We start from the raw sequence: 14710 nt of genomic DNA, 5'->3' as shown, positions 1-14710 counted from the left end.
GGACTCAAATGTCATTTAAAGAAACACAGATAAGCTTCAACATTCATGCACCTGTTAATAGCTTACAGGTTATATGGCCTAGTATAAACCACAGTGTGACAACCCGTGTTAAATTAGGAAGTATGCATCTCCCACAGTAGCCATACAGTGTCATTTGATTTTTCTGACACTTGCAACAAGTTGGTGTGACCTTAATAGTTATGGGGATTATGTCTCCTTGCAGTCCTTGACAGACTGAGCTCAGGATGTCCCCATGACTTTCCCCCAGAATGCTTCACAGCACAGACCTGCCAAACGGCTGTTTTCTTGTTTATGAGCGTGACTCTGAGCAGGAAAATGAATAAACCCACGCAGTGACTCATCTGGTTTTAAGTCACTTCATGTGTATTTAATTATTATATCAGGATTTACTATATACAGTCAATGGGATTTACTCGCCTAGGGCAAAGAAAATTACGCGCGTGACGACATCTCAACGTGCACGGTTTGATTGGATGACCGGCGTGACGTAGGCATCCGGCACGCCCCCACGAACCGCAGTTCCCGTGTGTTATCGCGATCCATTGCGTTAGATAAATCCTCAACGCGGCTACAAAATCGGCCATTTCGTCGGTGTAGGCCATCAGCCGCAGAGGGTAGTGGGGATATACCGAGCGTACTGGTTACCTGAAAGGCACATCAAGAACATCGCACCATGAGTGAAACAGCTATTTCATTCGCCAAGGATTTCTTGGCGGGCGGCATCTCCGCTGCCATCTCCAAAACAGCCGTCGCCCCAATCGAGAGAGTGAAGCTTCTCCTTCAGGTAAAACTCCTTCTACCGGAAGGCTCACATCGTTAGCCGGCTAGCGTGTGAAATCTTGCTAGCTGCAGCTGAACACTGCGGAGTAATTATCGCTGCCGCAGACACATCCACAGCCTCAAAGTTTTAGATGACTCAATAGTGTGTTATGTATATGTAGAATCAATGAAAGTCTCAGCAGTGGCGGGTTCAAGGATTTGAGGTCATCATAGGATGGGAAATGACCTACACGAGCCCGGCTGCTAGCTTTAGCCTCACACGTTAACCTTAGCCGGTGTAGCTAACAAAGGACAAACGCTCGTAGTGACTTGGGAACATTGTGTACAGATCCACGACAGCTCCTCTAGGTAATTTACAACTCGGATATTTTATACGCAGCTACAACAGGACAATATAGCTGTTGTATTCTTGGTTAAATTGACGACGAAATCGTCATGGTGGTTCATGTACACCCTTGGTGCTGGCTAGCATCAGGCGAGATGGCTGTGCTGAGGCCCGGTGACTGTCATTTACAGCCGGGTCAACAAGTTTTACATCCTTTCCCTTTAAACCTGCACAACGACATTGACTTAAGACGTTCTTTTCAATATCGCTGTCAATCTTACTGTATTTTTATGATAAGATTAAAGGATGGTTTATTCATCTGAAATCGACCCAATCAAAGCCCAGCAGCCATTATCAATGATTGCTAGTAAACACATATAGCTCTGTTATACCTCACTGGTTTGGAGTCTTCTCACCTGTTTTTACAGCTTTGACATGTACCAAGGTCACAACAAGGGGACCTTGTGATTGTCATGTGTCCAGTAGTTGATTGACTTCCCTGTATTCAGCCTATTTATCTTTTCTTCTTTTTTTTTTCTCAATCATTACAGGTCCAGCATGCCAGTAAGCAGATCACCGCCGACAAGCAGTACAAGGGTATCATGGACTGCGTTGTCCGTATCCCCAGGGAACAGGGATTCCTTTCCTTCTGGAGAGGTAACCTTGCCAATGTCATCAGATATTTCCCTACCCAGGCCCTCAACTTCGCCTTCAAGGACAAGTACAAGAAGATCTTCCTTGATGGCGTTGACAAGCGCACCCAGTTCTGGAGGTACTTCGCCGGTAACCTGGCCTCTGGTGGTGCCGCCGGAGCCACCTCTCTCTGCTTCGTGTACCCCCTCGACTTCGCCCGTACCCGTCTGGCAGCTGATGTGGGAAAGGCTGGAGCCGGAAGAGAGTTCAACGGTCTCGGTGACTGCCTGGTGAAGATCTCCAAGTCCGATGGCATCAGAGGCTTGTACCAGGGCTTCAATGTATCTGTGCAGGGCATCATTATCTACAGGGCTGCATATTTTGGCATCTATGACACAGCCAAGGGTACGTTGATTTCACACTGATGGACACTTGACACATGAGGGAGCTAGTCAACGTCTTCTAGATCTGTAACTGATTTGTTCCCCTGTTTGTGTTTACAGGTATGCTTCCAGACCCCAAGAACACCCACATATTGGTGAGCTGGATGATTGCTCAGACTGTGACAGCCGTTGCTGGCCTGACCTCATACCCCTTCGATACTGTCCGTAGACGTATGATGATGCAGTCCGGACGCAAAGGAGGTGAGTTTATGCGTAATTGTAACATCGCGAGGCTTTGCGGTGCAGCCGGCGAATCCTGCTGAGCTCAGATTATTATTTTACCATAGACGTGGTCCTGAATGGTTTTGTCTTGTGCGTTGGGTCTTGCTTCTGTCCACATTATCTAACTATGGCTCTTTTCTCTCCATCCTCAGCTGACATCATGTACAGCGGGACCATTGACTGCTGGCGCAAGATCGCACGCGATGAGGGCGGCAAGGCTTTCTTCAAGGGAGCCTGGTCCAACGTGCTCAGAGGCATGGGAGGCGCCTTCGTGCTGGTGTTGTACGATGAGCTGAAGAAAGTCATCTAAATTCTTCATGTTGTCACATCACTGTCCAATTCGGCTAAATGTATTAACTTTCCAATTCTATGGACTCTGCATTCTGCCTTATTTATGGGAACAAACTAGTGTCTCACCAATAGCTGTGGGCGATGGCTGTACGTTGTGCATCTTTATGATTTTAAACGTTCCACACCCTCTTTACCAATGTCATTCCTGTTAAAGAAATCTGATACCTCCTCCTGTCATTCACTAGGTTTGTATGGTCCCAACTTGAATAAATTTATTCTGGGGAACAACTAAACAATTGATGTTAACTGTCTCCTCCACTGTCATAGCATGAGATGAACACTCACTGGATAATGAAATGCACGAAGTGGATTACACCCAACTGCTATATTTACTCACGCTTATCTCTCCCTGAGCCTTCCTGGTTTGACCGTGGTCACTTCTAGGATTGTAGAGTAGAACGCTTGAGTGTCAGCTCCTTGCACAATGGCGTGACACGCCACTTAGGAAGTCAGTTGTTTTATTTATGCTGGTTAAGCTCTATTACAGTTTTGTTTTTAGAATACTCTAAACAGGAAATCTAGATTTCCTTTAGGACTGTATTACTGAAAAGGCCGGGAGAAGCAGATTAAGTATTGGGAGAGTTTCATTTGTATGTTTCAGTGGCACGTAGGAACATTTGCATGATATATAAATAAATATTGCCCTAAAATCTCACGACCCTGTCAAATGCACCAGTCCCTCCAATGCAAATTCAACATAATATAGTTCTAATAGATAAACTTCCAAAGAAATCAGTTTTATCTTTACTGTAATTGGTGGAGTTTGGTTGCTGCCACAGTTGTCAGATATAATCACAAGGTGTGGCAAGTGTTGGTGAGCAGTGAAGGTTTGGCTGGTGAAATACTTCCTTCATTAGTCATATCTACAACCAGTGATATAACCGCCTGAAGGGACTAGACTTTTTAAAAAAAAAAAAAACGTCATCCTGTACGTTTTTACTCGAGCACATTTGAGTAAAAATAATTCCAGCATTGTGGGACATCTCTGCTCACTTACACTCAAGACATTTCCCCCCTTGTGTAATATCAAACCTAAACTTCCGGTGTCTCAACACAACACTTGGAAGTTCCAAAGAAAACTGCCTCCTGGTTTCAATTAATCTAATCTACTTACCCTGGGATGCCGAAGGCTGGCAGCAGAGGGCGCCGGCGGCAAACAATTGTGTTGCCGTGTTCAGACAAGCTTGAAAAAAAACGTGATTTATTTCCTTATCAGAATACTGTGACAATAAATAAAGGTGAGTCAGGTGTACAACAAGGGGGCACAAGCACCACAATCGACCGTGCGGCGTATTGCGACACAGTACGCTGCAACATACGAGCCCTGCTGTCTTTATGAACACTTAATGAAAGTTTAGAGCTGTTTCTACTTGTGTGTATTTAGTAGCTTGTGCTGTATGTGCTAATATGCTGTTGTCCTTCCATCTCATTGTATAAAAAAAAAACAGCAAACTGCAGTAGATAAACCAAGATAACTGTCTTGTGCATTACAAAAAAATAACCTCTGTGTTTATTAAAGTGTTCATAAAGCAGCTAATAAAGTGAATAGAAACATTTACATAACAGTGCTTTGTGTCTCTAAATTCATTTCATGCTGATTTTTTTTTTGTTGTTGTATGACACACTTGAGTCAAGTGTGATAGATGTTGCCCACGTGGCGCCATTTTGTGACCAGGTACACAAAAAAGAAAAATTATATAATCGATGAAAAATACACATTATTCTCCATTTATGTTGAGAGTGTAGCTATAATATGAAGAGTTCATTTGCAAAAAAAGATAACTCCATCTTCACTAACCTTCAGAAAACCTACTTTTCCATCGTCTACCTGAGACAATATCAATTATCTCTATTTTTGTCATTTCTACTGAGTCTAATCCACTCAGCTTCAGTCTGATTGATATCATCTCAAGCAAACAACAAATAAGTTTTCTGAACATCTACAAAAATCTGTTTTTGCAAATGAATTTTCACATATAGAGGCTAAAATGAATGATAATCACTAACACTTGTATTTAAGTTGATGATTATTTGAAATCAATTTAACCTACATGACTTAATAATAGATGTTAATGAACTATATTTTAATGCTGTCTTGTCACAGTAATGATTCTATTTTTTCTTAATGTGGGAGTGAAAGTGCAGTGCGGCACGTGTAAATCTGTGTGTCAATAAAAGCCGATAGTGATCTTTTTTTATGATCGCACGTGCAGCAGGCCACGCTCACATCACATTTTGGTTAATCTTCATCCTGTGCAGCAGCTCGCTGGTTAAAAAAAAAAAAAAAAAAAGGACACCTAGCAGCAGCAGGGCGAACCCACTCTTTGCTTCCTGGAAAATCTTTTTCTGTGTAGAGTTTTTCTACGTTGGCTGCATCCTCCCACAGTCCAAACACTTGTGAGTCAAGTGGACTGCACACTTGAATCGCCTGTAAGTGTGAAGTGAAGTACGACTGTGGCTGTTATTAATCATTGTTAGATTTGTAACCAACTGACAGCTTGTCCAGGGTGTTTCCTGCCTTCTGCCCAATGCATTCTGGGACACGGTCCAGCCTGTTGTTCAGGATCTCGTTTACTTCCAACTGTATTTGGAATCAACACACAGCCCGACGCACCAGGCTAAAATTATTTACGGGCTTAATTTTAGCTCCTAACAGGTAATTAATCTGATTATATTTGCTCATTAAACTAATCTGGTTTTATAGATGCGCTGGATGTCCGTTTGTACATTTTTTTTCTCCACTGAGCAGTCATGTGTGGAAGCCTTATAGCACAGACTTTAACCTTTTGTACACTTGTTTTTTCTTTTATTATTCATTTGCAGATCGAGGCACAAAGAGCACAAAAAGAAAACGGCAACAAGACTTTCTGTGAAGTACAGGAAAGTACTAGTTTTTATTCCTTCATAATCAAACTTCACAAACAGCTTGAACTTGTACAATACCTCAGAGAGTGAAAATTACAAAAAAAGTGCTGGTAACATTTACAAAAATCATCCTTACTTAGCAACAATCAGTTTATTCTTCCACACTTTTTTTAGTCTTTTGTATTAAGGCTTAATACTTCTGTATAAAGTATATGCAAGATAAGTCTTCACAGTTTTTCGAAAAAAGTCACAATATTATGTAACATAATGAAGCTTTTACGGCTATTTTCTTTATAATAACAAATACACATCACTGGTAAATATATGTGAAATACAGGGCTTATTGTAAAATGGCAAGTAATGATACTGTTTGCTGAGATAAATTGATTCCACACACTGTTATAGGAAAGTTTTGACATACCGTTGCTATAACTGAAGAAGGAGGAGAAAAAAAAAAAAGAGAAAATGATAAGCATAAACACTTGGGAGATCGCCTCCAAACTTTGGCACATCCCATGAAACAATTTCACAAAATATGAGATTTATTTATGAAATCATACATATGGAAGAATAGCTAAACTGGCATAAAGTGAAAACATGCTGTGTAGTAAGGTGCTAAATCAGAGATATTACATTGCCAGCCTTTTTTTTTTTTTGTCTTTTTTTTTTTGTCCTTTTGTTTTTTTTTTGTCCCCCTCATGGACTGACATGAATAAGGTGCATTTGTAAGACTCAAAGCATGTAGGCCTTTCTTAGATGTCAACAAAATATGTAATAAATACAAGTTTTCAAAAAAAAAAAAATTAATTTTGACCAATAGTCTTGAGGCGACCTCGTATACTCATGCATTCCCATGGATTCCGAAAAAAAAAAAAAAAAGAGATATCTCTTCTGCAGTTGTGTAACTCTAACTGTGGCATGTGAAAGTAAAAGCTGTATTGTATTCATGGTATGTGTTATTTGATTTTTTTTTTCTCTTTTTTACCTTTTTTTTTTTTCGATTTTTGTTTTTTTTTTAAATTTTGAACCTTTAACTGTTGAAAATGTTGAAAAAACTCGATGAGTAAGGAGATGGAATTGGAAAACTAAATGCGAAACTAAGCCAAGATATATTCACAAGATCCTCTAAGCTGCACTGGTTTACAGGTCAACAGATGAGAGCTCTAGCCCTAGACTTACCAATTTCACCCTCATGCATACTGTACGGTTAAAGTGACGCAACAAGCTTGCTTAAATAGTCTACATCACAAAAGCAATTTGGTTTTTAGTGCAAACACAATTGGCTGGCTTCAGCTTCTCAATAATAACAAGCTCACCAAGGAGATTACAAGAAGGCACATACTTATGCTTCCTCTAACACGCAACATATTTAGACAAACCGCAACATCTTTCAACAACACCACAAAGCGGTGAAAAACAGGAAAGCTACTACATCCAGATAAAAATGGTGAAGTTTTGCTGTTTGTGAATTATTGAAAAATTTACACTTATCCATCAACAAAATAATGACGTCAAGGTCGCTAATTACTGCTGTTGTAAGTGACCTCGTTGAAAAAGGATGAAGTATGATACATTTTGGTGGATTCTCTACATAAGTAGCCAATGATGCTGTTCATACCACAAAAAGGTGCGTTTGTAATTATTATTTTTTATTTCTATTTTCAGTATTTCATTATTGTTTCCTCTTTAAAGCCTTTTTTTGTTGTTGTTGTAACATCCCAGAAATAAAGCACTCAAAGTGACCAAATATGCAGAGATCTAACACCAGTGTTGTTTTTTTTTTTTGTTTCTTTGTTTTTTTTGTGTTTGTTTTAAGGGAAAGGTGTGCACGACAGTGGACAGCTGGGTTTATCTTTTGGCATTTATCTTTAAAAACGCGTGGTCGGTGATGAAGACAATTGACATCGACTCATGGTTGAATGATTCCTTCCCTCATAACATCCCGTCTCTCACTTCAAAAAGATCTGTAAGAGCTGCTTGATTTGTCCAAAAACAATCACAGGAGGAAACAACAAGTTTTAATGCCCCTCAAATCTGGACACTAATACTCGGGGAAGGGGTTGGGGGGAAGAGGGTACTGCTGGGTCAGGAGAAAAAAAAACACACAACCCTGCTACGAACGACAACATGTGGATGTCATGTGCATTTATAAAGGCGACCGATTCTGTACCTTTGAATACAAAAACCAAAGAAAAACAAATTGTCAAATATCACCATTTACTCAGCCACAACCGTCCGATACTATGGTTTTGAAAATGTGTTGAGTGAATTATATTGCTTTTTGATAGAAGAAGACCAAAATCAGTCTAGTGCAAATCTCTTTTCTGGTTTGAGAAGTGGTGGTTTGGTGTAAATGAGACACATATCTGCTCTACCATAGAAAGAACATACCAGGTGATTTTGATAATTGGTTCGCTGTGAAGTGGGTTTTTGTTTTTTTCTGAATATTTAAGAGATTCTTTTTCAGAAAAGGAAAGAAAAAATAAACCAGTCTATGCCATGCAACAATTTTGGAAGGAAAGCCCTAATATTTCCTACAACCCATCACCCAATGAAAGCCATTAACCAGCACAAAAGGAAAATATCTGAATTTCTTTACATCCGAATGACTCCTATTTTGAACTGGGAGGGGGGAGGATGGCGGCCACCCTCCCCCTGTACAGCTGGGAGGATGTGCTTCGTCTGTCAGCTCACATCTGTGCTAACGGGTGTCGTCTGTGCAGTTATGTCTGTCAAATACATCTCTCAACTTGGAAATGTTGGAAAACTCACTCCAGTCCAGTGTTTGACAAATCATATTATAAAAACGTCCTTGCACATACATTTAAAAAAAAAAGAAAGAAAAAAATCTTTATCCCCTATTTCATAACAGCAGTCAATACATTTCAAACAAGCTTGTTTCATAACAATAATAATAATAATAATGATAATAATAATAATAATAAAATACAAACCAACTTGGAGCATAAATTATCAAAAAAAAAGAAACAAACACATTACTGCAGCATATATTTCAGGGTTGCTTAGTTGTGATGTTAACTACCTTTTACTACAACAGCTCCACTTCTGCCAAGTTCAGAACTATATAGGAGAAGTTTTTTTGTTTTTTTTTCTCTTTCTTGTAGGGAAAATAATAAAATATCAAGCTAACATAGGCAAAAAAAAAAAAAAAAAGCCTAACAAAATATACACATATTTATAAGCACATCTCATAGTTCAACTCAAGTGCATGTTTACAGAAGCATCTAGATACATGATATGGCAGCAAAAAGCCTGACAGCCTGATGAAAAGAAATACCATTTAAAATAAAAATATCTAAGCTGCTTCTTCTTCTGTTTTTTTTTTCTGTTTGTTTTATTTGGGCGCGTGTCATTTCTGGTGTACAATGTGGATATCTTCGGCCCAGGTACAAAATATTGCCTGAATTACAGTAATTCAATTTCCTATTTTGATAACACAGGATGGAGAATATACAGCAGATCCACCTACAGTAAAACAATATCGTTTGTTGCCAATTTTTCTTTTGCCAAATGGTTGACAATTCTGCTTTCAGATGATGTGTTGTTACAAAAATATATGAACTAATCAGATATTTGGACCACACTGTCGTGTTCTGTGTTTGGTTTTTTTTATTGGTTTAAAAAATAAAAATAAAAAAAGTCATGATGGCTGGCTCTGATGCTTTCTCTTCATTTTTTTTTTATTTTTTATTTTTGTGAAAGTATTTGTTCGTAGGTCGTGAGCACCTCAGCTGGATTTGAATTGTTGAGACTGAAAAAAATTATTCCTCTGTGTTTTTTTTTTTTTTGGCTTTAATAAACAACTTACAAATATGTGCAAACTTAACATCTTGGTCCATCTCAAGTATAAATGGCTGAATGTACTCTAAGTCGGATTAGTATTGGCGGGGCAGCCTTGGAGTATCAGACAGTGCCGATATTCGAAGTTAAAAAACACGTATCAGACAAACTATTTCGATATAATCCAATGTGAAGGTGAGAAAGGTGTACACCGATTGGCTAAATGTGTGTATAGAAGACATAACCGATGATTATTATTATGTTTTTTTTGCCAGAGGAACAATGCAACATTTACAATCTTATACATGCGATAGTTTACATCACAGCTACTGTGTCAGATTCATTTTTATGTTTTGTTGCATTTCTTATAAAAAGAAAAAAAAAAAAATCTATTTTGGTCTACAACAGGCAAATGAACACAACCACAAAACTATAAACAACCGATCAAAGGACAAAACATATATGCATTTTCACAAGCACCCTGCCATGAGAAGATAAAAACACAGAAAACCAAAAAAAAAAAAGTTATAATAATAATAAACTGTAGCAACCCGAGCCCGATCATAAGAACCCCACACACATTAAAAACAAACTTAAATTATCCTAACCCTTCTTTGGTTTGTCAAAACAAACATTGTCTAGTACAGTTTTTTTTATTATTATTATTATTATTAAAATTCTAATGATTAGCATGGCCCCCTGTTTTGCAAATTTCCACCACCAGCCCCCTTTTATGATTATTAATCTGCAGATTAGGTGTTGGGTGAGACAGTGGCCAACATCGTCTCTTTTTGCTATTTTTTTTTCTAAACTTATTATTATTATTGTCTCTGCTCCATAAAAGAGAGAGACAGAGTGGTAGCATAGTGCATGTTGTCTATTATTATTATTATTATTATTGTCTCTGCTCCATAAAAGAGAGAGACAGAGTGGTAGCATAGTGCATGTTGTCTATAAAACCAGTCCACATGAGCGTAGGAGCTCATGAGGTTTGTGATTTCATGGCAAAATCTGAATGAGATGAGATTTTTTTTTGTTTGTTTTATTTAAAAAAAAAGGGGGGGTTATTTATTGAAGGATGTGACAGGTTACTACACCATCAAATATTGCAACAGATGTGTGAAACAATTAAGCGCTGGAAATTCTCCTTAATATTAATGTTAGTTAAGTGTGGAAAACGAATGCCAGACTAGGAGTTGGAATGTGCTGGACTTAAAACAGGAATGCATTTTTTTTTATCTCTTTTTAAATTACGCTGCTGCACGCTTCTTCTTCTTCTTTTTTTTGTTTTTATTTTTTGAAACTTAAAACTCATCAAGCCGAACTAAGTCAAAAAGACTACTGAGAACACAAAGAGGCTCGAGTGTTTCGTCTTCAGAGGCTTTAAAAAATAAAACACACACACACACACAAAAAAAAGAAAAAAACGCGCCCCTCGTCACCGCGATAACCGAAAGATACCGAACGCCTGTTATCAAGGGGACACTCAAAATACAGTTTGTGCTCCGTCAAAAACAAAAAGGAAAAAACAAAAAAGCTGTGTAGACAGGACTGCATGCTTCATTTGGACTGATCGATGGTAGTCACCTGATGATTTCATTATTTAACTTAAAAAAAAAACCTCACCAGGGTTAGTGTAATAACTGCATGTTCGGAGAAAGCGTCATAGTGAATATAATCTGGATGTTTCATAGCTTAGTATAGCTGTGTTGTACTGTAGAATCTGAACAGCTGCTTGTAAGAATCTGGATGTTTGACTGTAAAAACGTGAACAGATGCTGTTTCTGAGCACGTCATAGTGTGACGGTTGGATGACAGGGACTAGCTATATCACATTGCCTATATATTTATCTTCTTTTCAATGCTTTATTTGAACATTAAAGGTCTATGAGAGTAACTGTGTATTTGTTAATCATAGCTGTTTTCTCCTATCTACTTGAAAACTATGTATTATGGAGGATTTAAAGATTCAAAATGAGGGCAATCACTCGCACGCTGTTTTGTTATATGAAAATAATTCTGCACTTTTTTTGTTTATCTGTTTAGTTCTCACTTCTAATTTAACAATAGTGGTATAATTTAAAAGCCCCCCTCCACCCCTCCACACCCCACCCAACCCCCACCAGCCCTAAATTTGGCACAGTAACAAGGCTGGATAAGGTTAGAGAGAAAACTGTGGTAATTAGTCCACAGGGGACGGTATAATAAGCCATCCCAAAAACCTTTTTATCTCGCAGCCACTCAGTCCTGAAACTTGGTTTATGGTTTTTTATTCCACCATATTTTCTTTTCGTTTTGTTTTCATGTTGCTCGTCCAACCACTTAAAGACCATTATGCGATGGGGGCCGCGTTAATCTGTTGCCAAAACTTTGAATTTGCGATCTCATTTCGCCTCCAAGTTATGAACACACACAAAAAAATTCGCCAGTCTCGCGATTTAATAACCATTTTCTTCGCTTCCCCCCCCGTTGCTCGTTGCTTGCCCTTTACAATTTCAAGCTGTACATAAACAACAAGGCTCGTGAGATAAGATAAAACTTTAATGATCTTTGCGGGGGAAAGCGGGCAGCGGACCTGCATCATGTGGAAGGGGCCTGCCAGCGGGGTCAAAGCACACATGGTGCACTTTGAAACCAACCGAGGAGCTAAAAGCAGCGAGAGGAAAGTGCCAGTGGAGGTAACTACTGCCTTGTAGATGTTATTATAATCTGGAGGAAGGAGGAAGAAAAAAAAAGGGCAATATTTTACCCATAAAGAAATTCAGTAACATCCAAAAAAAGCCCTCCGTTGCAGGAGTTTAAACTTCCACCAGCTGATGTGTGGCTCCCCCTGCTGTCCACAGGGCGCCACTGCCCCCTCTCCCCAAACATTCAGTACTTGGTAGTATATGGCTTGTTTGCAAGAATGGCAGAAAAACGAAAAAAAAAAACGCCTTATCAACGACAGAGAGAGAGAGAGAGCAACGTGAAAGAAAGGAAAAAAATGGTTATTCAAGATCCCACATCTAATCTTCCATCACTATCTACTAGATATATGTTTTGTACACATTCTAAGTGTGATTGCATTTTATATCTTTGAATCCTCCAAACGGTATAAATGTACGATTAAAAAATAAAACTCGCAGATGCTTTACTGTATATGAATAAAACATTTCAGGTATTTTTTAAAGGGTTCTCTTACGATGCACTCACAAACCACCAGGTTTTTTTTTTTTTATTTTAGCAGTAATAGTATAAATAGTATATTTTTTAATAGTCCATTGTGTATATACTGTATTTGTGCAATGTAGGAGAGAAAAACTATGAATATTCTGTATAGTTGCTGTATGTACGGATAGGCACTTGATAGGCATATTCCCTATATCCCACAAGGTATTGTATACTCTAGCTGCAATTATCAAACTATCTGAAAATGTATTATTTCATCTGTGTGGAGATGGTGATACTTAAAATATATATAGTATATCTGTAAGAAGTTATCTATTTCACTCTTCTGTGTACTGTAGAAGGACAGAAAATGCAGTCGTCTGAATGGTTTCATGTGTTTTCTGTAGTTTGTGACTTTATTCATGCCTAAATACAAAAAAAAAAGAAGAAAGAAAATCCGACTTAAAATGTGTGGAGACAGACTGAAAGACAAACGAAGGAAGACAGACAACATGCTTATCCCGACAAAATGAAACCAGTTCCTTACTCAACATTGACCCTCACCATTACTATCTTCCTTGTTTTCATCTCAAAAAAACAAAAAGCATATATGCATATATATATAGTACACCGTGAAAAATAACTGACTATCCTTTTTAATCCAGTCGCGTGAAGCTATGTATGTATAAACAACAACCACTATGAACCACCAGAAGAAAAAAGCAGGAGGAATTCTGAAATCAAGAACAATGAGTTTTTTTTCTTTTAAAAAACTTACTGCAAGAAGGACAACAATGTACTGTAGACCCTGTGTCTCTACACTAAGATAAACGAAACATAAACAGGAATATATTTGAAACACAATACAAACAGCTGCAGGCTCAAGGCTAGTATCTACGTTTTTCAATATGTTTTGTTCTGGAAAAATATGCGTACACTTTGCAAAACATAAAGTCTAGACTAACAACTAGAAGAAGCACGATTGAGATAAGGACTTATTTTCTGGATTCGTGTTGCGACTTTTCAACAATTTTTAAAACCGACGTTTTTCTCGCAACACTGAAGAAAAGAGAATTAAGCACCACCACGAGTAGCTGAAGCAGTATAAGGAATATATAACTATGGACAGTGAAGAGCATGTGATGCTAATGCAACAGGGGGTGGGGGGTAGAGAGAGAGGGGAGAGGGGGGAAAAAAGCCTGGGTATGCTATAGCACGTTATGACACACTGGAGAGAAGGTTTCCCCCCCTCTTCCGAGCCTGGTCTGCTATCGAAACACCTTATGATACAAGAAGTCAACTGGACGATGGGACGAGTTATTAGCCCTCATCCGGATAACGTTGAGATTGGCTACTTTTTGTTATTTCAAAAAAAGTGATAGAGAAACAATTGATAGTGTAATTCTGAAATCAAATAGTTCAAAAAACCAACATCGAGCTACTTAACCTACTATTTAGACCAATGATACCACAAAGCTGGTTGTACTCATCTAGCTACAGTCAATAGTGCATTTGATATATGTGTTTACACAAAATATGTAAAAATTTAGGTGCCATGAAGGAATGCTAGATTACTGAATACACACGTTACACGGAAACAATTCAATTAATGTCTCTGCCTTTGCTGTTAGAACGACGTGATGATGTTAGTTTGGCAGTGTTTAAACTTGGTACTGAACAGACAACGAACACCAACATCATGAGCTGTGCGCCATTACATGTGGCAATACTGTTGGAAAGAGATCTCGGCAGTTGCTTACATATTCTATTTAGTGCATTGTCTGTTAAGGCATGAGATTACCCTCCACGTGCTGTGTAGAGACAAATATAGCACTAGCATGCAGCAATATTGCCATCCTGGCAACAACAGCTACAAACAGGAACCATACAATTTAGGCTTATATGCACACCATAAGAGACGGGGCCCAATCAAATGTTCAATAATGTGCTACTTTTACTGAGGACTCTTCTCATGTGTGATCAATATTTTCTTTTTTTATGCTGAGGAGAGATTAGAATGCAAAAATCTCTCTCGGCCTCACATGTTCGTCACTTGACTTCATCTACTGGCAATTACAAGAAATTTAGCGTCAGAACGCTCGACAGAACTGAAGTCAACAGC

At 38.5% G+C, this 14710-nt stretch overlaps 1 protein-coding gene across 1 annotated transcript; it reads left to right on the top strand.

The window, feature by feature from the left end:
• Positions 1-594: 594 nt before the first annotated feature.
• On the top strand, positions 595-3675 carry LOC103353321 (ADP/ATP translocase 3). Its single transcript, XM_008276238.1, has 4 exons — positions 595-805; positions 1678-2164; positions 2263-2403; positions 2577-3675. The coding sequence occupies exons 1-4, from the start codon at positions 695-697 to the stop codon at positions 2732-2734; spliced, it is 897 nt and encodes a 298-aa protein (XP_008274460.1). The 5' UTR covers positions 595-694; the 3' UTR covers positions 2735-3675.
• Positions 3676-14710: the final 11035 nt, after the last annotated feature.

Source organism: Stegastes partitus, unplaced genomic scaffold (assembly GCF_000690725.1).
Source record: "Stegastes partitus isolate 25-593 unplaced genomic scaffold, Stegastes_partitus-1.0.2 Scaffold67, whole genome shotgun sequence".
NCBI classification, from domain to species: domain Eukaryota; kingdom Metazoa; phylum Chordata; class Actinopteri; family Pomacentridae; genus Stegastes; species Stegastes partitus.
This window is presented reverse-complemented; position numbering and strand designations above follow the sequence as displayed.